Genomic DNA, 26,365 nt, shown 5'->3' with positions numbered 1-26,365 from the left:
AGGCGTTGTAGTTGTGTCCTGTGCTAGCGAGATGTACAGTCCTAATCAGATGGAAGAGCGCTGCTCCTCCAACACACAAGCAGTGGTTATATGACCTCATGTCGTGTTTGAAACTGGAAAAAATAAGATGTTCTCTTCAGCACTCTACTGGGAAATTCAAAAACATATGGGGCCCCTTTCTTGACGTATTTCAAATTATACAATAATACTTAAGATGAATCCATTTTTTAATACAAGCCTCGCTCCTGTTAGGGGTAAGGCTGAAGTGTGTAGACCTAAGGCAGTGACCTGGGTAGGATTGAATGGGGTTACTTTGTAGGGATTATTTTGCAGAATTTATTTATTTATTATTATTTTTTTCTTATTTATCTTTCTTTCTTGGGTTATGTTTGAATGGTATTATTATATATTTGGTTCCTTTGTACCTACTGTTTTTTTTTATTTGTATGTATAAAGGAAAACAAACTTTAACAAAAAGACAGTGATTAAAAAATATATACATTCTGTTTACCTCATAAATCCATTAGCTTTAAATTTCAAAGCCAACAACAACTTGATAGACCTACAGCTAATGATAGAAAGACTAAATTAATGAGTGAAATCACAAGTTATGATCCCAAAAGCATTAAAATAATAATCTGTTGTCTGTTTCATTTATTTATTCTAAAATATTTATCTAAAAACTGTTTCCCCCCTGAAGTCTGGAGCATCGTTACACATCAAGGCGCCTGAATTCAAACGCGCCAATCAGTGCACGGTATCAGGCTCCAAAGCAGGCGACCTCCGTAGCAGCAGCTCCACACAAGTTACACTTTGGACTAGGGCATCAAGCTATCTTAATTTTCACTAAGTTGTTTCTATTTTCTTAGATTTAACCTTAACCACAGCTCATCTTCATTTACTTCGGTAAGAAAATAATCTAAGTTGGTTTATTTATTTAACAGTGTTGTGTTGCATTCAGCGAAGTTGCAAATGATAAAGTTGTGTTAGCTTTAGCTCCCGCCTAGCATTAACGTTAGCCACTTGAGACTAAAAAACAGCCTGCTAATGCCTGCAGTGCATGTTCAGTGTATTAATGTAAATCGTCTTATAGGTGTAGCTCCATTTTAATGCTTTTGGTAAAGGCGGCCTGGATTTTCCTGCCTTTTTTGATACCAGGCTGGAGCTTTAAGTTAGCTAGCTTCACGGCTGTGCCCTGTCAAAGATGTATTCTTGCAGCATATGTGGAGAATCGGTTCAGTCCGTGAAAGCTTATGTTTTTCATTGCAGACTGCATCAGAATGAACACCAGTGTATTTTTAAATGTGTTGAAGCAAGTTGTAAGCTGGTGTTTTCTGGATATGCCGCTTTAAAGTCTCACTTCTACCGCCACCACACTGGTACTGCAGCCGTCTCTCATGATACTACTGTTATGGTATTAAATTGCATCGTCTCACTTTGTGAATGCCAGTGTGAGGGAACTAAAGCTTTGATTGCTCACTTAAAGGAACACCTAGATGAGGGACGACATGTGACTTGTCCAGTGAGAGCGTGTCAAAGTGTGTTCTCTGTAAAATCTATATTTACCGCTCATATGTCTAGAAAACACAAAAATACGAAGCCTGGATGGCTGAGTTTGGGTCAGTATAGAGAGCGGCTAGGATTAGAGCAAAATCCAAAAATTAAATGGGAAAAAGAAATGCAATTGGATTTCGTTCCCCCCCCCCATCTCCTGCATGTGCTCAACCAGCTTAAGGTTTAACGTATTATCGATCTACTTGTGGAAGTCTTGACAAGGCAGCCATTAACTGCTGATATAATGACTGTTAATGGTCACAGTGAAGTGAATACTGATCTTCTGTGTTTGCAGCCTAATCTTTTCTGTGCGTGTACATTTGTTTACGTCTAATGTTTTCAAATTGTGTGACATTTTGTTTTAGGGTGTGTTAATGGTCGGCCCTCCAGGGACGGGGAAAACCATGCTAGCCAAAGCTGTGGCCACAGAATGTGGAACCACTTTCTTCAATGTGTCCTCCTCCACCTTGACCTCCAAGTACAGGGGCGAGTCGGAAAAACTTGTCCATCTGCTATTTGAAATGGTGAGTGTGTGGAAATGGGTATTTGGGTAATGGGCAAAACACTGAACCCTTGCATTTATCTTGCTCTCATCAGTGTGTGTGTGTGAATAAGTGAATTAAAGTGAAGTCTTTCTACCACGGTGGAAACGATCTCCTTCCTAACCACGATGGTCACATTTTGTATTTCTCGTCTAATGTTTCTGTCTCGATGTAACCCCAGGAAGCCCCTACTGACCTCTGCCTGACCTGGTATCATTCATGAGAGATATGTTTCACAGATCATAGGTCAACAAGTCATTTACAGCCCTTTAAATACAGGCGATCATTTTCTGGCAAACACCGAAAATCACTTCATAGCAGACGATCACTTTTTGGCACAACACTGGCATCACCCACCACCACCTCAACATAAAAATGACAACCACGAAACGAGGGCGAGTCAGTCTTCTACTTACTGTCGGACCAGCTTCTTCAACTCTCCCCCACTTACTGGTTTTGCACCGAAGTCCAGCTTTTGTTGTTTGGGTGCTGGGGGGGTCCTTCTCCATAAGCCGCAGCTAATTGTCTCTGGCTCTCTGGGCTCTTGCCCATTGACCATGAGGGCTCCGTCTGGGTTCTCCCTCCTTCCTCCTCTGGGGTGTGCACACTGACAAATGCAAAACTGGTGCCACACTCCAATCAACTAATTAATTCAAAACACCTGCAAAGGCCTTTAAATGGACTCTCAGTCTAGTTCTGTAGGCTACACAATCATGGGGAAGACTGCTAACTTGACAGTTGTCCAAAAGCCGACCACTGACACCTTGTACAAGGAGGGCAAGACACAAAAGGTCATTGCTAAAGAGGCTGGCTGTTCACAGCAGTGTTAATTTTGACAGCAAATTTTGACTTAGTTTTAGTCATAGTCTTTTGATGAAAATATAATTTAGTTTTAGTCATAATTTAGTCATCTGAATAGTTTTAGTCTAGTTTTAGTTGACGAATTATCGTAAGAATACAGTCAATTTAATCAACTAAAATATAAAGGGTGTAAAATGTAAATGTTTTTTCTTTAGCTCCCTTGAGTTAGTTATTATACACGCTTACACAAAATTAAATATTTATTAAAAATTACGGAATATTATTAATAATATTAACATTAGCCTTTTTACCTGCTTCCCACACACCTGATCATTCCTTACGGAGATAATACGAGCGTTTTACAGCAGGACACGCTCTGAAAGGTGCAGGGCAGTGTTCAGGACTAAGATTAGGAACGGCTAATCCACCCCGGTGTGGAGATTTGCTCTAAACACAAAAAAACTAGTAGCAGAACAGCTTAACCATTTCTTAGAACAAAACAATGTTATGGACACTTCCCAGTCTGGTTTTCGCAAATTGCACTCCACTGAAACTGCGTTACTTAAAGTATCTAGTGACATTTTGATGGCAGCAGACTCCGGAGAGTTCACAGTTCTGGTTTTATTAGATCTCACCTCTGCTTTTGATACTGTTTATCACAGTATCATGATAAACAGGCTTAGGGATCTCTTTGGGATTACTGGTGTTGTTTTAGAATGGTTCGTGTCATATTTATCTGAGAGATCTTTTAGTGTTCATATAAATCAAGTGATGTCTGAAACAACAGTTTTGTCTTGTGGGGTACCTCAGGGATCTGTTTTGGGTCCAATTCTCTTCTTACTTGATATATTTCCTCTAGGCCAAATTATAAGACATTACAATGATATTTCTTATCATCTCTATGCTGATTGCATTCAATTATATTGTTCTTTCAAAGCCTCTGAGTTTTATAAATTGTCCAGTTTAAGTAATTGCCTTTCAGAAATCAAGCAATGGTTAAACAACAATTTCCTCCAGTTAAATACTGATAAAACGGAAACATTGATTATTGCTCCTGACCACATGATCTCGGAAATTAGGCGACATATCAGCTTCTTAGGCCCTTTTGTGCAATCAACCCTCAGAAATGTAGGTGTCATTTTCGACAGTTCAGTGTCCTTTGAGCATCACTCCAAACAGCTGGTTCGGAATTGTTTTTATCATTTAAGGAATATCTCAAAACTCAGATTACTGGTGTCAAAGGCTAAGCTTGAGATGATTATTCATGCTTTTATCTCTTCTCGTCTGGATTATTTTAATGGTCTTTTTACTTGTTTTAACAAATCAGCTTTGGATTGTCTTCAAACTGTGCAGAATGCTGCAGCAAGACTTTTAACTGGCAACAACAGAAGATCTCATATCACTCTAGTTTTGGCTTCTCTTCATTGGTTGCCAGTATATTTTAGATTTCATTTTAAAATTTTAGTTTTAACCTTTAGGGCCTTACATGGCCAAGCCCACCAGTATATCACTGACCTTTTGAAACCATATTCTTCATCCCGAGCTCTTAGATCATCAGATCAGAGGTTACTGTTGGTCCCTCGCACTCGTTTCAAAACTCGTGGGGATTGGGCTTTTGGAGCTGTGGCACCAAGGTTGTGGAATTCTCTTCCACTGTCTTTACGCTGTACAGAATCTTTTAAAAAGCAGCTGAAGACATTTTTATACAGACAAGCTTTTAATTAACATGTTATATTGTATTCTATTCTTTTATATTGTTGTACTTTTATTTTCGTCTTTTTTTGTGAAGCACTTTGTGATTTTTATCTGTGATAAGTCCTATATAAATAAATTTTACTTACTTACAAATGCTAAACTGGGAAAAACACTTTACCCTGCATGTGTATATATATATATATATATATATATATATATATATATATATATATATATATATATATATATATATATATATATATATATATATATATATATATATATATATATATATATATATATAATATGTGTGTGTGTGTGTGTGTATATATGTATGTATGTGCATCTATCTATCTTCTATTATTTTTTTTCTGTTCTCCCTTTTTTGGTTTCTCTTTCTATCTCTCTTCTTCTCTTCTTTCCAGGCTGTCAGATCTGGCAAGAATAAATAAAATAAAAATACAAACATTAACAAGAATAGCCTACAGAAAACTTATAGAGCTCTTCTTGTAAAAGCAAATATGTTTGGTACAACAATGCATTTGGATCATCATTCTGATTGCAAAAAAGTGCCAGACATGACAGACCAAAAGAAAACTTGGGTCCTCACCTTGAAAGTGGGTTTACCGTATAACATATCAGGTATTAGAATCCACATAAGCCCTAGATTTTATTTACAGTGTGCTATCATTATTGTTTATTTTTGCAGGACATGACGATGTATCGTTAATGCCCAACACTATAAAGAATCTGTAATTCTTGCATTCATGGAGAAAATTGTGGATGTAAGGGCGATATGTGGAGCAGGAGGACAAAGATTCATTTGTTTGCCAGTTTATTGGGTGTACCTACATTTCCGTGAAAGGACTGTAACCATGCAGCTGGAAAGCCCATTGGAAATGCAGCCTCAAACCATGACTGAGCCTCCACCGTATTTTACACATTTGTAGGCACTCACTGTTGTACCTCTCTCCTGACTGATTTTCAGTGCAGTTCTTGTGTAGTGTGGCATACCTCAGCCTTTCCTCCCTGTTTTGCATCCTTAAGAATGGCTTCTTGACAGCCACAATTCCACTGAGATCATTTCTGATGAGGCTTCAGTGAACAGTAGCTGGATCTGCTGAAGGACCAGATGCATCTCTCAGGTCCTGTGTCATGTCTGGATTTTTTTTTTCTTCCTTTTTCTCAAGGATATGCCTTTCAGGGTGCTGTTCATCTGCTTTAGACAGTTTTTAGGCCTGTCACATTCTTTGTCCTCCACTTGTCCAGTTTTCTTAAATTTTTTGAGGATGTACTGCACACCACGCTGAGATGTGTATTTGACTAATACCTCTTTGGGAGTGAGCTTGATGGCCCACAAATACTATTTCATGAATGTCAAACTGTGTTATCTTTGGTGTTTTTCATAGATTCGACTGAAGAAATGGAAACAAATGATGCACTTTTGTGACAGGCTGCCAGTAACAAAGTGCATAAAGACTGCATAAAAGTGTTATATGTAAACACAACACTGGTTCATCCTTTGAGTTAGGTGCCTTTTTTACACTTGAAACTTCAAACTGTGTGGCATCCTTTCATTACAAACATTTTTTTTTTTTTTATTCATTTGCAACAGTTTTGTTTTTAAGGGTCTGGGATGACTTCACCGCATTGAGGGGCCAACGAATGGGGCCGTGTACTGTCAAATCTTGGATGAGAACCTCCTTCTCTCCCCCAGAATAATGACGATGGGTCGTGGATGGATCTTCCACCATGACAATGACCCCAAACATCCTGGAAAGGGAACAAAGAAGAAGCACATTATTCATAGAGATTTAGAGAGTTTCTGTAAAGAGGAGTGGACCAAAATCCTCCTGAGATGTGTGCAAACCTGGTGACCGACTTCAAGAAACATCTTACTGCTGTGCTTGGCAACAAGGGTTTCTCCATCAAGTACTAAATCATATGGATCAAATATTTATTTCATTCAGTGACAAGCAAATCAATTTATAGCTTTTATGTAATGCATTTTTTCTGGATTTTTGGTTGATGTTCTGTCTCTCCTTTAAAATGAAACTACCATAAAAATTGCAGACTGTAAAGGCAGCAGGGGATCAAATAATTATTTCCCTCGCTGTACATTAGTGCACCCTCTGTGTGACTTGTAATATCTGAATGATACTTTACTTGAGTAACATTTAAAGCGCAAACTTTGACTTGTAATGGAGTATTTATATTTTTTAACTGAGTGGTATGAAGAGAAAAGCTATTACAACCCGAGGATCTATATTTTCCCTCCGCCACTGAGGAAATTAAACATTATTAAAAACTGCCTGCCTATTGCAGTAATCGATGCTATCATTTGATGCTGAATGAAAAGTGCAGTAATCGCACAGTGAGCTGGGAGCCGGTCTGGTGACGCCGTGCGGCTGCATGAGAGCAGGGGCGCAACGCGACAGCTCACAGGAGACGTTTCTGTTTTTTTCCGCTGCCGTTATTACCACAGCGGGTCCAACGTACGTCCACAATGGAGACCAAACCGGTCATCACCTGCCTTAAAACCCTCCTCATCGTCTACTCCTTCGTGTTTTGGGTAGGTAACCTTTTACTATCCTCTTAAGCGCAAAATAAATACCCCTGCAGAGAAAGATGTCAGTCCATCTCAATCCGCCGCTGCTGTGTTTTTGTTGTGCGTGATGAAGGAGTGGACAGTGCCAGCATCATCGACGGATCCGTGCCGCTGTTTGAATAAACGCTAAATTATAATGATAATCGACAGATGTGAATTAAAACCGCCACTTTTAGCGTCTGTGTGAAATGTATTATCTACTGTCGGGCTGTGTAACCGGGGTTGAGGTTGCACATCGCCCGTTTTGGGTGTTGGGCGTCAGTGCGTAGCTTATATCACACATAGCATCATGGTTATCAGTTAGCGAGGTGGAGGACGTTAACATCGCTGTAACGGTTTAACTCCGTCCGACGGAGCCAGCGTTTAGGGCCTGGTCTGTGCGATAAGGCCCCGGTTAGAGCCCATTTTTTCCCCCCCGGTCACATACTATATATTCAGGGGTCGCTGCTATAGATTCTTAAAAGGGCCCCTACACTCTCAGTGCAGACACAGTGGTGTTTACTCCATAATCAGAGCTCCCAAACAAGTGTTACACATTTTATCTTGAAGCCTTTGATGCTACTCTGTTGCGCTTCAGACTCAAATGTTACATTTGGGACTACAAATTAAGAATAAAGTACCACAATATATGCGTGAAGCAGTGCAATTAGCTTCATTTGAATGGGCCAAAATAGCCTCCTGCTTCATGTAAATGCGTGCAAGCATCAAATTCATAGTGTATGAAACATGAAACGAGTGCTGCATGATGAGCACTCTCATTATATACTAATTACTTATTACAGTGAAGGCGTCTGATGACATATTTTTGCAGTGTAGCCTTGCTCAAATAAAAGTGCCAATATCATTCTGTGAAATACTTCACTGCAGGACAAATACTAGCTTAAAGTAGAAAAGTAAAAGTGCTTTAAGCTCTGTCAGCATCACATTGTTTGACTGCTACCTCATAATTATTGATGTAGGAGCATTTTTTTTGTGTGCATTTTAATATAGTTTCACAGCAGTAGAACTAGTTTTACTCATTAAATGTAGATTAGTGTGGTTTAACTTACCGCACAAAAACTGTTTTGTGTTTTATAAGCGCTTTATAAGCTTTTAAATCGCAATCTTTTGCGAGTATAATAAATATAAGTGCAGTGTAGTGAAAAGGATGGTATTTTCAGCTGAAATAGTGGAGTGTAAGTACACCGTGGCAGTGTAGAGTGTCCAAAAACCAGAAACACTTGAATCATGAAATGTTATTGAAATACAGCAGTGCTGCGGTAAATACCTGCTAGCTTTAGATGTTAAGGTAATGCAGAGAGTGCTTATGGGTTTGGTGACTCCTGTTGTGTAAAAGGATGTAAAATACAGCACTGTGCTGAAGCTGGAGCTGCAGCTAACAGTTACCCCCAATTATTGGGTCATATTTAGAAAATAGTTTGAAATTCCTATTCCTATGTGCTGTAGTGTCTGAAAGTTGTTTTATTTGTCGTCCTTTTGGGGTTGTGGTGTTGCTGCCTAATATATATAAAGTGATGTGCAAGAGTCTTCTTTATATTTTGTTTTCAAGGAGCCAGACTTTCTTGTAATTTTTTTTAAAGTGATCTTGAGCAATAATTCTCCAGGCTTTCTGAAGGTCTTTCAAAGGTTTTCTTATCACATTGGCTCCTTTTTCACTCATTTTCAGTCCAGTCCTTGTAGCTGACCATTTCCAGGGGAATGTTTTTTTTTTGTTGAACCATTTAACACTGACCTATGAATCATTCAAGCATTAAAAACGATACCTAACTCAAGGGATGATCCAGTGCTGTGTTTAAGAGACAATTTAACAAACACCCAATTTTAAAATGTGTCTTTAGGCACTTTGTTACTAGCAGCCTGTCACAAAACTAATAATTTACTCCCATTTCTTTAGTTGAATACATCTAAAAATGCCAAAGATAATGCAATTTAACATGCACAAAATAGTATTTTTGCACCAACAAGTTGATTCCCAAAGACATGGAATATTTCTGCATGGCGTGCAGTGTGTCTTTTGTAGGGAACTGGACTATACTATCAGATTCTGATCCATGATGCAGTACCATCTGGAAAGTGTCTGATTGACAACAGTTGAATTTTTCTGCATGACAATGATCTCAAACACACTGCCGATGCAGTAAAATCATACCTGAAAAAAGAAAGACCCACAGTGGAACACTATTAGTCATGGATTGGCCTTCCCAGAGCCCGGACCTCAACATTACTGAAGCAGTGTGGGATCATGTTGACAGAGAACAAAAGGCAGAAACATCCAAAGAAGAGCTTTGAATGTCCTTCAAGAAGCCTGGAGAACTATTCCTGAAGAGTGCTTAAAGAAATGAGAAGAAAGCTGCCTCAGAGAGTTCAGACTGTATTGAAAAATAAAGGTGGTCGCACCAAATATTGACTTTCAAACTCTTTAAGCAAACTCTATTTTTTCCCTGTATTTCCATGTAGGTTTGCACATGTTTCAATAAATCGCTGCACCTTTTTCCCATTTTCCTAACAAAATATAAAGAAATGAGGGCTGTCTGAAGAACTTTGCACAATACTGTAATTGTGAAATTGATTGAATATTTTCATGATTATTACTTTTTTTCTTAATCATTCATGTGGCATGTAAGATGTTATTAATATGTTAATAAATATCAAAAGAAGAAGAAGAAAGTCCATCATGTTTAGGTGACATCTTTATAAAGTGGCATATACTTCTGTGAAGTTTCAGGAGTTTTGCATGTTTCTGTGCGTGGACATCCTCTCCCTGTGCACAACCCACCTTAGTTTGAATATTTTACACGCTCAAAGCTCAAAGACACATTATGCAAACCAACATCGCACTACCAAAGCCTCATATTTTTAGTGCTGAATCAATATTTCAGGCAGATCTTTTTTGTTTTTTTCTCTAAAGTGTTAAGCAGTAAATTCTTACTCTGATTTGAAAATAATACAAAAAAAAAAATAGGTTCTGCCCAGTCATATTTACCGCTCTTTGGAATACCTTTCCTGGGGATTTGAAACAGCGGATCTCTGAAGGAATCATCTCAGCTGCTCAAAGCAAATTTTGAAATAAATTAGTTTGAGATTAATGCGTGAAGTGAGGAGTGAAATGCTTATCTCTGTTTGATTTGCAATGTTTGGATTTGCCTTTGTTTACCTTTTGATTACCAGTCCAGTCTTCAAATATGATCATGCAGGAAACAATATAAAAATAAGGCAACACTGAACACAGTACTTTATACCTGTTTTTCTTTTTTAACCATAATTGTGCATTACAGACTTATTCCCGTCTATCTTTTTTTGGCAGCAGCCAGATATATTCAGGAGAAAGATTATCTAAAAGCTCCACCCTGCACTCACACTGAACATTCACCCTAGAAAGTTAGAAGAAAAAAAAAAAAAAAAGCTTCAGTACTTTCCTTTGAGAAAAACCTTAACAAATCCTAACTGAATTAACTTTGTAGAAGATCATTAAAGCTGAGATCGCCCCTTCAAGTTAGGATCTGTAGTCGAAAAGACTTCAAAAGAAGTGCTGTGCTGTGCGTCTTCCTGCATTGTAGGCATGTACCGCTGTCACGTGTGTGAACTTTTATATTTAGTTTGGATTGGATGGTGTTTTAGCGCTCCCTTACATCCACAGCATCAGGTTTCATGCTTCATGCTCCAAAAGTGCTGAAGACTCTCGCAGCTCACTGGGTGTCCTCAACCCCTTGAGGGCGGAGAGGACGCTGGCACCAAACTCAGAGAACTGCTTCCACGTGAGGCCTTGGTTTCACCGTCAGCAGCTCGTTGTGGCAAATAATCTCTTAAATGGGAAGAAGAACTGCGTCGCCGTATTTCAGACACGCACAGAGACGCACACGTGTGCATACTGGGCCGGGGAATGCAGAGCAGGTGGCAGAGTCTGTATGGCGTCCTCGCCAGCATATTTTGTCATTGCACCTTCTGTTTCTTTACAAGGCCAGGGGAGGAGGGAAGAGGGGGGGGGGGGGGGGGGGGGGGGGGGGGTGACCTGTTTTAAACTCTGTGCTGGAACCGGGGTGGTCAGCCGGGCATTGAATTTCAAACAAAACGCCTGGGGGTGGCATGGGGTGGGGGAAGCTCCATGGAGGAGGAGGCAGAGGTGTCTGAAGCTGTTTGAAATTCAGCAGCAGAAGTGAAGTCTAGATGATTTGCCCCTGCTCTCCGGGCTTGATTTCCCAGTTGACTTTAAAATTAGCACTTTAGCAGTGACAAGATGATCATTTATTGGTATGCGGCGGCAGCAGCTCCTTTGAGGAGAGGCATTTTGTCGCTGATGGTGTAGGCCATAAACAGTGAGTAGATCGTCATCAAGAGGACTGCTCTCTGAAATGACAGTCTGCTCTGGCTATTAGATTCACTGTTAATAGAAACAGTACCTATCATTACTAAAGAATCTAATCATCAGCCTGCAGCCCTTCAGTTCAGCTGAGCAGGGGCTGAAAAAAACAGCTCGTTTATGTTAAGTTTACATCAATTTAGCCGACACTTTTTGTACAAAGGAGCTGACTGATATGACAGTATAATAGCAGATCTGTCGCATTTTATCATAGTGTTTATACTTTTGTGTCTGTTGAGCCTCATAAAAACACAACTTTCTTTCTCTTCTTGTCAAATCGCGTATGTTTAAATCACATTATGTTATTTGAATACTTTCAGTGTGCTCTGGTTGTCCAGTATAGATTTAGATAGAGAGCAAAAATAATACATTTTATGAAATAGAAATGTTCTCTCTCGACTATATTGGCTTTCTGTGGGTAATGTTGCAAATCACTGACCGCAACTGCTTTATGGCGTTATTGGATTTTCGAGTGATTTTTGTGTCAATGAAGTGATGAAGTGCATTTCTTTGTCAATTATTTAATTTGAAGCGTCCGTCTATAAACTATCCGAAAACAGTCCCTCAACAGAAATGCAATTACATCGATTATAATCACATTATAGAAGCAGGCGAGTTGATTGCTTTTTGCTGAGGAGCCAAAGTTGCTCATTTTTGGTGTGTTCAGTTCAAGTCCATAAGAGTGACAGACAGCTGTGCGTCTCTCTGGAAAAGATAACTGCAAATAGTATATTTTGTGTAATATGAATAGTTACGTCTATTTAATTAGATAATTAGTCAAGAATGAATGAGTTTGTGCAGAAAACAATCGATGTAGCTTTTGCTCCATGTTTGTGCTCATATCAACTTTAAAGTGGCGATATGTCAATTTGCAGTGTTTTGTGTGTTGTTACAGAGCACAAGTCAGCTTCTGTGTATGCATGGATTAAAGTGGTCCTTGTTCTTAAGTCTCTTCCTGTTAAAAAGGGAGTTCTTCCTTTCTGCTTTTGCCAATACATTTCACTGTGCATTGTACTGTGTATAACTGTGCATGTGACAAATAAACACTATCTTAAATCTTAAAATCTTAAAAGTGCTTGCTCATAAGGCATCATTTGATCATTGGGGCTCTTTCTCTAACACTGTAGGTTATTTGCCTTATAATATATAGAGCCTTGAGGCAACTATTGTTGTGAATTCGGGCTATATAAAAAAAAAAAAAACTGAATTCAACATGAATGATTCTCATTAACTGACTTTCCTTCATCTGCACCCATATTTGTGGATACGTGCAAAGACCTGCAGAGAAATAATTTAGTCCTTATGAATGTCCTGTAGTTACATGATGCACATTACATGCAGAGCAGAATATCTCTTATCCATGTGCAGCTACAGCAACAGCAGAAAAGAGTTGAGAGTCCAAGTAGACAGCTATTCAGATAATTATAAATATATATGTGTGGGTTCAGTATGACATTACACTGCGTTGACTTTCTCTTCTCAGTATATTCCTACCAACTATTCACCAGTAATACACATTTTCAAAAGTATGTTTCTTTATGTAAAAGCCATATTTCCAGTGTTTCCCCATATTTTCTTACAATATATGTTCCAAACTATTAATGGATGACTCATTAATGCAAATTATTTTTACAGCCTCACACCAGGAATTTCAAGATATAGTGGTAGCCCTTTAGTTAAGGTCTTTTATCTCTCTGTAGGCCATAGCTGACCTCATTGTCTGTGCGTGCCATAATGCTGATAGCATGTGAGCATTTTTGCATGAGCAACAATCAACTTGAGCCATTTTACTCTGCAGCTGTATTGATATTCTGAAGTTACAGGTCAAAAGGGCACCTAAGGTTTGTTGAACAACTGCAAACAAACAATTCAGAACAATGCAGCTCAGTCAAAGCACAGGCTGGCTATTAGTCATGATGAAAGACCTTTGTCCAGTCATTGAATGCGCACCCTGCCAAGGGGGCAAAGTGTAAATGTTGTTAACGCTGCCATTAACCTGCAGAGGCTTTTCTGAATTTACAGGCAGCCCCGGTTTCTGTATTGTTGTTAATCATTTCTGTTTCACTTCTGCATCAGTGACTAATAGCTGAGAGGGAGCCGCAGAGAGCTGAGGGTATTTCTCTCATTAGTTTTAAAGGTTTCAGGCTGCACAGAGACATTTTGTACAGGCTGCTCCCCCTCAAGTCAGAGGGGCTTGGCAGCAGGATGGCGAACAGCCTCCTCTTGGAAGAAAGGAGGTTAGGATGATGAGTTGGCCCTCACTGGAGTCAGCTCATCAGCAGCCGTTCCACACCCCGCTCTCTTTCTGATGCCAGCAAGACATACCCAGCTGAGACACACGCCGCTTCAGCTGCCTCATACAACACGCTCTTTTATCCGCAGCCTTCATTTGAAATGCTAAGAGAGGCGCAACAGGAGGAAGCGTCTCGCCTCGGATCAAAGAGCTTCTTTGATTTGTCCTCTTTCCTTTTCTCTCTTCCTCTGTGTGTGTGTGTGTGTGTGTGTGTGTGTGTGTGTGTGTGTGTGTGTGTGTGTGTGTGTGTGTGTGTGTGTGTGTGTGTGGGTGGATGGGTGTGCGAGCACAGGCATAGAGCAGGTGATCGCCATCCTGTACTCCAGATAAATTTGTGTCTTCGGTCTCCCGTCTCCTCCTCCTTACTCTAATTGCACTCCTTTCTTGTTCCGACATTGATCCCCTTCTTCCTCCTCCTCCTCCCCCTCCCCCTCCTCCTCCCCTTCACCATGATGCTAAAACACAACTTTTTGTAACCTGTAAATCGCAGAGGTGCAGCAATAAAGGCCTGTTTTGCGCTTTCATTCTGTTCACTGTGCTCTCTGTTTAACGTCTGTGTCTCTCAACCTCCACCCTTTAGATAACAGGAGCTATCCTGCTGGCGGTGGGAGTATGGGGGAAGCTGATGCTGGGCCCGTACATCTCTCTGATAGCCGACAACTCCACCAACGCCCCGTATGTCCTCATTGGCACCGGGACCGTCATCATTGTTTTTGGCCTGTTTGGATGCTTCGCCACCTGCAGAGGAAGCCCATGGATGCTAAAGCTGGTGAGAGGCTGTTGGAGGAAGGGTGGGGGTGTTATGTTGCAGTGAATGGTGTAGATGCTGATTAATTAGCTTCAGGTCACATTATACAGGGAATAATGGTTGACCGCTATCCCACAGAGGAGTTGCTGCAGGGCACTTTGTTCCATTAATGACAATCAAGTCATCGTGTTGGAGTGTGTCTGTGTGCGTGTGTGTGGGTGGGGGGGTGCAGCACCATAAAACCATAGGCAAATGATATTCATCTAAGGCAGAGGGTTTGCACGCTAACTATGCAAATCTCGCTCTTTTTTCCCCTCCCTCTCTGCAGTATGCCATGTTTCTGTCACTTGTCTTCCTCGCTGAGTTAGTGGCCGGCATCTCTGGATTTGTGTTTCGCCACGAGGTCAGTATGCAAATCACATGTAACAATTTCTTTTTAACACTGAAGCTTAGTAAACTGCCTTATTCTGTTAACACTTGTGTTTATGTCTCTTCTGTGCCTCAGATAAAGGGAACCTTCCGCAGAACATACTCTGATGCGGTGAAGTATTATAATGCTGAGGATGAGGCGAGCCGTGCTGTCGATGAATTGCAGCGCAAGGTAAGTCCCCTTCATCAAGATTAACTAAATGAGGCACCGTCAGTTTAAAATGGTAGTTTTCTCCACCGCCAGCACTACCACCGATGGTGTCTACAGATGCTTGTGATGGTGGAGCAAGGATTAAGGATGATTCTGGAGTTCTTGGGGTAGGGCAGAACTACTCGTGAGACCCACAGGCAGTGGAGCTAAACAGGGTGGAGGAGGCTTGCATCGATTTGACACTGCAATGACAGCTGAGAGCAGCAGGGGAAAGAACAGCTTTAAAAAAAAATCTGACAGCTGCAAAATGATTGGCTCGCACATAGGGACCATGGCAAAATCAGATTGATTTAACTGTGGAAAGAACACCCTCTGTCAGCTGATGTGATGAGTTTGGAGCAGGAAAAGAGAGAGGGGGAGAAAGAGTGAGAGGATATTAAAAAGAAATGTAAGCATAAGAAAAAAAATCAAAACACGCCACTGAATGCTGAAGGTTTACAGATATCAGTGTGCTATATTTTCTTATTGTCAACAAAACCAATGAAAACACTTAAACCACCAATGGATGAATCAACTTTTAAGGACTCTTTGTGCACCGGAAGTCTCATCATAGCATAATCTGATCAACTACTCAAAGGGCTTTACAGTACAACCCACATTTGCCAAGACTGAAGGAGGATCAAACAACCACCACCACTGCAGTTAGTGAACGACCCACTCTGCCTACAGAACCACGGAGTTTATTCTATAGAAATACATTTGCCCTAGACCAATGAAAATTTCTAGCAAGCCCCCACCCCTCTTTCAATGGTTAACAGTAACAAAGGATCTAAGCTGACTTTTAGCAAAATAGCCATCAGCACAATAGCATCTTTAAGCTGTCATTTATTTTCCTGAAATAAATTCTGTTTCACCTGCCTGTTCACAGCCTCCTTATGCCCCCTCAATGGGGTCGGCCCCGCAGTTAAAGAACCATTTCCTTAGGCTATTAAAAATGGGCTTTGCTGCCATGCACTGCTCAAGTGTGTCAGTCTGATGCAGGAACAAATGCCGAATTCACTCCTCTTTAATCTACATTTGCAAAAACCTGCGCGACCCAGCTGTTGTGGGAAGTTGTTGAGCTTTTCAAAAATGAAAGTTTATTTTTGACACAGCAGGAATGAGTCTTTATTGACAGATTGAGCAGTGAATTCTGATCTTTCCCTCTTTCGATCTCTCTTCAGCTGCGTTGCTGTGGAGTTTATAACTACACCAGTTGGTTTGAGAGCGTGTATTATCCGTCCAATGGCATTCCTGCCAGCTGCTGCTTCAACTCCACTGACTGCAACCAACAAGACCTTCGCAATGCGACTGTAGCCCCGAGCAAGGTGTACCACCAGGTCAGTCATGTTCTGTTTTCCTCCTTCTCATCTGTCTGCTACCAGATACTCAATAAATCTCGCCAGTTGGAAGGTAGCTGTATTTACATCAGACGCCCTCACGTGCCTTTTTAAAATCCCTGCCTTCTCCATATACTAACACCTGCTTCAGATACGCTCCCACATACCCTTCTTGCCCCTGATTTGCTCATATAACATGTCCACGTACCCTCTGCGGACTAACCTGCCCCCTGTGTTTCAGGGCTGCTTTGAGTTGGTCACTTCTTTCATGGAAACCAACATGGCCATTATTGCAGGAGTGACGTTTGGGATCGCGTTCTCGCAGGTAGGAGTTGATGTTTTTGCAGGCGATGGCGTGCGCGTCCAGTGTTTGTCATATAAATGAATCATTAATGCGCCGATTTTTCTGTCTGTCTTTCAGCTGATTGGCATGCTGTTGGCCTGCTGTCTGTCCAGGATCATCACAGCCAATCAGTATGAGATGGTGTAGCTGATGTGACATGGCAGGTCAGAGCCATTTTAAGGCGAGGAATACCTCTCCAAAATAAATAAATAAAAGTTCTTCCTTGTTCTACATCGTGAGCTCTTCTTTGTCTTTCAGGGGGGTGAAGAGAATCAGAGACGAAGAGTTTTGACACACGCCCAGAGTAAATTCCCGAAACACTATCCGACGTCCGAATTGGAATTTACGTTCCTCCGTCTCTCTGCCTGTGATCTTAATGTAATATCTTAATGTATCTTACTGTAAAGCACAATTCCATGACTCACTGCAGTTGCACCACTGCTTTCTATACCACACGTTCCATCGCAGCTTGATGTAGAAGTTGCTCATTAGCGCGTATCTCGGATCAGTGCGGCCCACGCCAAGCAGGTAGACCAGAGTTGTCTGAGTGGACAGCAGTGTTGGTCTCAGGTAGATGAGCGGGCTCAGACTTCTCAGTTGGTTGCAGCATGCATTAGAAGACCACTGCACATGTTTGTACAGAATTACTTTACTAAAGCTTGAACGTAATCCTTTACTAGATAGGTTCAGTTTTGCATTCAACTTTGCTGTCGCTCACCCTTGTATATTCCTTTGGTTGTGGCACTTTGTGCACTGATTACATGTGCTAAGGGGGATGCTTTAAGCTTATATAAAAATAAGGAAGCTGACAAAGAATGGGAAAGAGGTGAGTTGTTGTAGAGTATTTTTTAACCTTAAGACAAAACTTGATATGTTTTCCTTTGTCCAAAATAACATATTTAGGTAAATTTAAAAAATTAATGGCAAAGGTTTAATATCATTTTAAAGCTTTAGTCTGGGATTAAAGTAAAAGAACACAACTACCAAATGTGAACCTTCTTCAGATAACTTCAAATAACAGCCAACTTGACATAATTATACAGTCCATGATTAGTTTTACGGGGGAAAACTTCAACTTCCTGTGAGGAGTCATCAAAGGCACGAGTGTTTCAGTTGCTCTAAGTTTAACAAGTATGGAGGGCCATACTTGTTAAACTTAGAGAGAGGGGTGAGATGAAGTAAATACAAAAAATGAAAATTTAAAAAATGGTCCAGACTTTCAGGCAGGCACATTTAGAGCATTGCAGCTGAGGTGAAGAACAGCTGGAAAACAGGATGAAAGTTGCCTGCAAGGTGAAACAAGCACTTATATGAAGCATACTGACACTTTAGTGATGTTTTAGTACTCGTGTTTGTGTTTCTATGTAGAAATTACTGTCAGGATTTAACTTCTTTTGCTTCGTTCTAGTGGTTAAGAGTTAGCAAAGCAACGCTTTACAGCTGGCAAGCATGTCAAATCATTAGGATCGCAAATTGTTTTCTACTGGTTTGATCTAATGTCAGCGGTCTGCTGCAGCAAGAGGTTTCAGTGTTAGCAGGACGCACATGTTCATCTGCTGTAATCTGTGTGGTGCACCAACATGCTTAATCATCATCATCATCATCTGTAGATATGTATTGGAAATGTAATTTATATGACATACGGTTTCTCATTCTAATATGCTAATCAGTATAAATGTTGTGTCACCGTTTTGAATCCACACTTTGTGCTGTATTTGTTTCATAGTTTATAGGAAACCTGCACTGAAAAAAAAGGAAAAAAAAAATGAATTGTGGCCGATGTTTCGTTGAGAGTAACGCGCAGTTTAGCTGTATATTTATTATAGTTTGGTTGGCATTCGGTTTACACTTTCACCAAGTGGTTTTCTATCTCTCTTTCTGTGTGTGTGTGTGTGAGCGTGTGAGATTTAGTTTCTCCGTAGCTGTCTCCGTAACCTCGAGTGTGTGTAAGTGAGAGAGTGAGAGCGTCTAGACTTTGTGGATCTTGTTGTATTCGGTTTTGGTCAGTATTTGGATGTGGCTTCTCAAAGCTTGTTGCTTTTGAAACTGCATATTTATTTAGTGAATGTATGTTTTACAACACCCTTAAACTTATTTTACCTTCTCTGAACTGATATTGTCCTGTAAATACTAAATTGTAATACCATCCTGCTTACACATGGGGTCACTAGACTCCCAAGAAGAACTGCACCATGCTGTCTACTATTGACTAAGTCACCATCAGTGGTCTTATTATCAATAAATATACAGAATAACAGTTTTGTTTGCGCTGTGGTCATTTTTGCTTTAACAAATGGAGTGTGTTTTAGACATTTCATGTACAGTACTGTGCCAAAATATGGAGCCAGCCCACATTTGTTTATATTTTGTTAGGAAAATTGGAAATGGGTGCAGAGATTTATTGAAATGTGCAAACATACATGGAAATACAGTATATAAGGAAAAACTGTGTTTGCACAATTCTAATGAGTTTGAAAGTCAGTATTTGGTATGGCTTTTACTGCATTGGTAGTGTGTTTGGGATCATTGTCATGCTGGAATATGCACACTGCAGACATTGCTGAGATATACCAAGTCTTTGGCTAATACCTCTTTGGGAATCACCTTTTTGGTGCAAAAATGCTGTTTGATGCCTGTCAAATTGCGTCATCTTTGGCATTTTTTATAGGTTCAAAGAAATGGAAGGAAATTATTTGTGTTGCAAGTGCGACAGGCTGCAAGTAAAGTGCCTGAAGATGCAATTTCAAGTTTGTTTTTTGCTATCTTGTCTGTAATGCGCAGACAACACTGGTTCATTGCTTGAGTTAGGTGTCTTTTTTTGGGTTATAGGTTAAGTGGCTTAACAAAAAACACATTCCTCTGAAAATGGTCAGGTACAAGGACTGGACTGAAAATGAGAGAAAAAGCCAATGTGCAAAGAAAAGCTTTGAAAGACCTTCAAAAAGCTGGAGAACTACTGTTCAGGACCACTTAAAAAAAAAAAGAATGACATGAAACTCTGGCTCCCTTCATGGAAAACATAAAAAAAGGCTCAAGAGTTTTGCACAGTACTGTAGCTGCGTCTACAAAATGATTTCCTGTTGTTTCCATAAAACCTCTAATGAATGAAAAAACAGGGTTAGTTTACTCAAAAAAAAAAAAAAAAAAAAGCCGCTTATTACTCAGTTTAAATCTGAATGTTATATTTAATTCTTATCTGATTTGTTAGATGCTTTGTATAAGGTGATTATTTCGGGCTTAAATGAGAACTAGATATAGCTTCAGGATTAGTGTTAAAAGAGGTCAGATTAAAAGCAATAACCTGCAAAAAAGTAGGCTAAACAGACTATAAGTACTTATATTTAGGAGAATTTGCCCTTGGCTGCGAATGACAAAGGAAGAAAAAACATTTTGTGTAGCTACAAATGCTGAATTGTTAAATAATAATAACTGCGTTAGTGTAACCTGTACAGATATCCTACTTGGTAAAACCAGAAATTTGCACCAAACGCAGTATAGTCCTACAACTAATTTTACTTCTTTATTTTCACTTGTTTCTAAAGCTTGCTGTTCCTGCATCACTGCGCACTCAGGAGACGGTAACGGTGCAGGTGGCAGGCCACATTTTCTTTTATCTCATCACGCCGTCCTCGTCCACATGATGGCGCCTGGTTATCAGCAGAAAACGGAACTGTGAGGAGATTTCGCCGAGAGGTGGGGAGCGGGGGACGCAGGGGGAACCGCATTTGTCAAAGCGCCGCACACACATCCTCCGGTCTCTGCCTGTTTTCCTCCGCTGCTACTGCAGCTGCTGCAGCTGCGGGCTGCATCGGAAATAAGGCCGGAAAAGCGGTGCGACGATAGAGGAAGAGAGGCTGGTGCTCGCGGGGAGACCGCGCCAACCGACGGGGCTCGCTCCGATCTCGTTACGCAAATTACCGGCAGAGCGGCGCGGCAGTGGGTCCGCTAATGGAGCGTGCGTGCCGCTGCCTCCCGCGCCCTGCCTCGCCCTCGCCTCCGCCTCCCGACTGCACATAATGGGTTATAGGCTAGAGGGAGGCATTCACTGGGGAAGCGCTATTACTCACACGCACACGGACACACAAAACGCTGCGCCAGAGCGCGTTGGTGTGCAGTGCAGCCGCTCTAATTATGAAGAGATAAGTCTACTCTTTGTCAGTCCACGTTTTTAAAAAACACAACTAACATAAGAGGAATTTAGACAGTCCGTGTGTTCCGAAATAACCTTGTTGACAGAAATGTGACCACTCTGAGTGCATGGTGGAGACAGCAGAGAAAAGTACTGAGGTCAGGAGTTATGAGCCACACCACCCCCACTCAGACTAGTTAAAAGCAGACTCAAGTCTCGTTTAATATCCTGTCAAGTCCGTTTGTTGGCCTGTGTTAATCAGGTCAGTATATTGCAATAAAGTTTAAAAGCAGTACAGTCTGCAGCCTCAAAATAGCCACAGAGTTGAATCAATGTCCTTCTAAAACAGTTCCAGAAAAGTTAGCTGATGTGAGTATAACCCCTATAACCTATTTTCACTTATATGATGGTGGAAATGATGCTGGAAATGTTCCTACCCTGTCAAATTTGATGTTAAACTTCAACCAATTTTGAAGATTCTGTTTCTGTTTTGTTGTGTTTACTAAAATGTAATTGAATTTACTTAACTTTAAGCATTAAAATAGCAAGCAACTTGACTTGACCTAGTTAGTGTAGTTTGACAGGGACTTTTCCGAAACTTTGCCAGAGTTGGAAAAAGCGCAGAGACAGGATAAAACCGATGATGGCTTTCTTCCACCGAGCTTCAGCGGTTACATTGTCCTGTGCTGGGACGTGTTAGGGAAACAGACATTGTTTTTTGGAGTTAGACTGCACTGTAATGTTCACTGTGCAGAATTTAGGGAGTTCATGGCACAGCAAATAGTTGTCAGTAAGATATTTTATTCAGTGAAGAATGAAAAGAAAATTTCAGTCAGGCTAAACCTAAAACTAATCATAACCAAGGCCTCTGTGGCAAAGTATTGGTATGTGCAGCAATCCCACTACTATAACTCCATTATTTTTGAAGCATCTTAGAAACACAGGTCCCCAACAGCCTTGAAGTATTTGTTAACTTAATTTTGGCCAAAAAAAAAATAAAAGATTCTAGCCCAAATGTGCTGAAATTGAAAGATAAGTTAACCAAGCTTACAATGTACACCCACCTCAGTGCTGTTGGAGGTTGCAAGTGTACAATGCAACACTAAATTGTAAGTTCTTTTTACTTGAACACATGTTATTTGTCTAAAGAGGGATTGTTTCAGAGTCTCAAACACTACCGTGCTACATCGAGTGCTGCTCGTCACAGAGATGATTTGTTTCAGTGAAAGCTGCCAGCTTCAAATCATGACATCGAGGTTCAGTATGAAAGAAATGTTTTTTTGTTGTTGTTGTTTTTTAAATGGCAGTTTAATCTGATTAAAAATCGCATTAAATCCACGAGAGGAATTACTTTGACTGGTTTAATATGATCTTATTATGAAATTTCATTTTCAAAACTTGCACGGGGAGCACTTAAGCTTTCTCGGCTTCCTGACACACACACACGCACCCCCCCCCCCCTCCCCCCGCACCCCACGGTGATGCCATATTTACGGTCTTATGAAGTAATATAGGAGGCCGGCCCCATTCCACCTGTCTGTTTGTGATGGGAGCTGTTGCCGCTCTTGTTCTCGCAGCTGTTGTTGTTCTAATTGCTGTTGCTGCTTTGCCTCAAGCTTCCCCGCTTAACTCAGACACCCCTGCCTCACACTTTTCAGCAACATACAGTTGTGATGACAAGTACTAGAGTTCCCACTCAAGCTGCCTGTTCCTATAGCTCAGCACACCACTCCAGCCCTCTCTCCCCCGCCACCACCTCCTCTCCTTCTCTCTCTCTCTCTCTCCCTCTCACTCTTTGAAGCCTCGGGGATGATGATGACACCCGCCGTAATCGGTGGATGCTCAGCTTCTGACATGACACACAATCGAGAAACTCTCCCGAACTGATCCGAGTTTGGTTGTTGCATTCAGACACAGTACGTCCTCTGACAAGTGGAAAGGCCTTTCACAGGAGAATAGAGGAAGTCAGTGAGGTGGGACCCATGACTGACAGGTCTGTTGAGAAAGCAAAGCCAGCCCCTGTTTCCCATCTCTCCTCTGCAGTGGTGCACATTTGCTCTGCTGACCTGCTTTTTTTTTTTTTTCCCCCTCACTAGATCTGGGATCAGCTAATCTTCAAAGCGGCACTAAGATTAGTTCATTTGTTTTCATGATGCTTTGCACTTTTGGGATTGGCGGGATGTGGGACAGGGACAAGGCTGCAAGCACATTTACATTTACCCAAAAAGGTCCTTCCTGTTTCGTTCTCTCCTGTACGTTTTTGCTCCACTATTCAGTACAGTATTGTGCAAAAATCTTGAGCCACCCCTCCTTTATATTTTGCTTCCAAGGAGCCAGACTTTCATGTCATTTTTTAAAAATGATCTCTAGCAGAAGTGCTCAAGCTTTCTGAAGGTCTTTCAAAGTTTTTCTTTGTACATTGGCTGCTTTTTCATTCATTTTCATTCCAGCCCTTGTACCAGACCATTTTCAGAGGAATTTTTTTTTATTGTTAAGCCACTCAACACTAACCCATGAATCATTCGAGCATAAAAACTGCACCTAACTCAAGACATGAACCAGTGCTGTGTCTCCACGTAACAGTCAACATCAAACAGTATCTCTAGGCACTTTGTTCCTAGCAGCCTGTTGCAAAAACACACAATTTGTGTCAGTTTGTTCAGCTGAATCTATGAAAACTGCCAAAGATAACAGTTTCACAAGCATAAAATAGTATTTTTGCACCAACAAGGTGCCTCTCAAAAGCCTATTAGCTGAAAACTTAAATATCTCAGCATGCTGTGCAGTGTGTCCTTAGATAATCTGAGAAAGCTGGACAAGTGGAGGACAAAAGAAAAAATGGCAGGCCTAAAAAACATATACAGCTTATAAACACTATCCAAAAGTCATGTCCTTAAGAAGCAGTAGAGAGGGTCAGGAGGAAGTACAACAATGAGTGTCTGCAGCCATCTGTAAAACACGATGGAGGCTCTGTCATGGTTTGGAGCTGCATTTCAGCCAGTGGTGTTGGAGATCTGGTCAAAATGGATAGAATTATGAATGTGGAAATGTACCATCAGATTTTGATCCATACCATCTAGAAAGCATGTGATTGGCTGAGAGAGTTCAAGCTGTGATAAAGAATTAAGGTGCTCATATCAAATATTGATTAGCAAGCTCCTTAGAGTTGCACAAACTCATATATTTATATTTGCGCCATGTATTTACATAATGCATTTGCACATGGAATTTCAACACATGCCTGCACCTATTTCCCATTTTCCTAAGAAAATATTTTTTTAAAATGATGGTTGGCTCAAAACTTTTGCACAGCACTCTATTTCAGAGTAAAATCCATTTAGAGTCTTTAAACAAATGATAAAAGTAAAGTTTGTTTTTTTACATTCTCCTATTGTACAGTTGTGATAGAAAAGCTATGACAACGGACATAACAAAGAGGAGGTGTTAGTACATCAGGCACACAGAAACACAAAAGCCCACCAAACAGGTTTTTCCTCTTCACATTCACATTCTCCCAATTCTTGCTGAGCGAGACTTCTTGAATGCTGATGCATTCGCAAGGACTCTAGAACAAAACGTGTCCGCATCTTCTAGGCACATGGCATGAATCAGGCAATGCGTGTTTTAACTTCCGGCTCTTGTTCATATGCGGTTATCCCTCAATGTGATGTGTGTGTCTAGTTTAAACTGGATCAGTACAACATGTTTTGATTTAACGCCTGTCAACAAGGCAGAATTTTGTTTTTGCTGATGGTGGTACATGGGAAATGTGTTTGTGCAGTTTCACCTTGGCTAGAAGTGTTTACTAAAGCTCAGATTTCAGACTCCCACTGGGTGCACCTAATGTATCAGGTACTAATGCTGGGCTATTTTTGATGCAGGGGCTGTGTGGGAGTTCCCCTGTTTACCAGCAGCTGAAGGGCAGACGAAAATCAGCTACCCACCGCCACTGCTGGAAACCGGCTGGTGCAACAGTTAGGTTTTCAGTGTAATCTCACAAACCTTGACAGTGCTGCACCTGGTTTATGGACTAAATTACCCCAAGAGGAGATCAGCAGGCCTGCTCTGTTTCTGCTAGTGTGAACCTGACACTCAGTAAAGAGTAAACTTGTACTTTAATTATATTTTTGTTTCTTATTAAAGCTTATTATGGACAACAGCAACCACTTGTTTCTCTACTAACTTACAAATTTCCTTTGTTGCTGTTAAATGTGTGAACTACTCATGGACCATTACTGAAAGTGATAGAGCAAAACACATTTTTTAAGGGACAAAATTAACATTTACCAAATAAGCTATGCCACTGAATGCTACTACACTACATTTTAGAGAAATGTTTTTGATCAGCTCCAGTTCCTTGTCACATTTCTGAGGTCTCTCTCTCGCTCGCTCGCTCTTTCTCAAACACCCACACAAAAGAAGAAACTTCAGGAAGTGCAAGACAGAAGGGACACTATCTGTGGCATGACAGGCCTGCATGCCATAGATATTGTATGTACAGCATAACACATCCATGGTATTTCTGCCTGTCTTAGGTGTTGTACACAAAATACACCCAAATAAGAAATCACTTTATGAAAAAGTAAGTCTGTAGTCTGTAGACTGTAGACATACTGTATATGATCACCATGAGAGGGAATCAAGCATCTTCCAGGTGCTGTAAAACCAATAAAACTTGATGCATAGAGGCTAAACTCTGCCATTTTTAAAAGAAATTAAAATAAAAAGATAAATGAGAGATAGTTGTTGCAGGACATTGCATTTTCCCCTCTTTCTTAAAGTTATGTAATGCTTCATTGGAGGTGACACGCCCCAAGGTTGGGAACCTCCGGATTAAAACACCCAACTTTATAAAAGCTTTAACACACTACACCTGCTACCGTTTAACGTTTAATACAGATTTTTAAAAGCACTGATTACTTTAATGATAGTAGTGCTTATAATTTGCTGATGTCACTGCTGTGCCGTCTGTGCTTTTACTGCACGATGATGATGAGCCCAGTACATTTTGCACTGTTGCCTATTACAAATTTGAGCGGAGTCTATTACTGGTATAGTGAGGGTCTCACATGCAGGAAAAAGAATACGTGCTCGAGGTCTGGTGCCTACCGATAATTATACTATAAATATACAGACTGTCTGACCCTGAGTTGGACGACTTCTTCCACGTGTTGCTTCTGCGCTTTTTTACCACCCCTAATGTACGCTCACGGTCTTCTCATTGGTGAAACTTTGATTTGTCCCGCCTCCGAAACGCAGATGGTCATGATTGGTTTGACTGGAAGCTAAAGCGATGGGCTGATGGCTTTGATAATGAATATTCATAATACCGGTCC

At 40.7% G+C, this 26,365-nt stretch overlaps 1 protein-coding gene and 1 long non-coding RNA gene across 4 annotated transcripts; one reads left to right on the top strand and one right to left on the bottom strand.

Annotated features, from left to right (window-relative positions):
- Positions 1–767: 767 nt before the first annotated feature.
- On the top strand, positions 768–19,157 carry tspan7 (tetraspanin 7). Of its 2 annotated transcripts, XM_030758015.1 has the most exons (9): positions 768–906; positions 1,920–2,078; positions 14,431–14,619; positions 14,927–15,001; positions 15,104–15,199; positions 16,402–16,557; positions 16,799–16,882; positions 16,979–17,064; positions 17,159–19,157. In XM_030758015.1, the coding sequence occupies exons 2-8, from the start codon at positions 1,929–1,931 to the stop codon at positions 17,045–17,047; spliced, it is 819 nt and encodes a 272-aa protein (XP_030613875.1). In that variant the 5' UTR covers positions 768–906; positions 1,920–1,928; the 3' UTR covers positions 17,048–17,064; positions 17,159–19,157. The 2 variants fall into 2 exon arrangements, with proteins under 2 accessions (XP_030613875.1, XP_030613876.1); XM_030758016.1 differs by lacking the exons at positions 768–906; positions 1,920–2,078 and adding an exon at positions 7,001–7,164.
- LOC115800569 (uncharacterized) lies at positions 6,165–10,260 on the bottom strand. 2 transcript variants are annotated; one of them, XR_004021686.1, is made up of 2 exons: positions 10,199–10,260; positions 6,165–6,365 (listed from the first exon to the last, which is right to left on the bottom strand). It is a non-coding gene; the product is annotated as an uncharacterized LOC115800569 (long non-coding RNA). The 2 variants fall into 2 exon arrangements; XR_004021685.1 differs by lacking the exon at positions 10,199–10,260 and adding an exon at positions 7,207–7,449.
- Positions 19,158–26,365: the final 7,208 nt, after the last annotated feature.

The sequence above is a fragment of the Archocentrus centrarchus genome, chromosome 21 (genome assembly GCF_007364275.1).
Source record: "Archocentrus centrarchus isolate MPI-CPG fArcCen1 chromosome 21, fArcCen1, whole genome shotgun sequence".
In the NCBI taxonomy this organism is placed as follows: Eukaryota; Metazoa; Chordata; class Actinopteri; order Cichliformes; family Cichlidae; genus Archocentrus; species Archocentrus centrarchus.
The sequence above is the reverse complement of the archived record's forward strand: the minus strand, read 5'-3'. Positions and strand labels throughout refer to the sequence as shown.

What these genes read in the sequence shown, in the direction of transcription:
- tspan7 (XM_030758015.1), top strand. Translation starts at nt 1,929, where the DNA reads ATGGTCGGCCCTCCAGGGACGGGGAAAACCATGCTAGCCAAAGCTGTG. An exon ending in TCGATGAATTGCAGCGCAAG is followed by an intron (nt 15,200 to 16,401) that starts GTAAGTCCCCTT and finishes ATCTCTCTTCAG; the next exon opens with CTGCGTTGCTGTGGAGTTTA. An exon ending in CGAGCAAGGTGTACCACCAG is followed by an intron (nt 16,558 to 16,798) that starts GTCAGTCATGTT and finishes CCTGTGTTTCAG; the next exon opens with GGCTGCTTTGAGTTGGTCAC.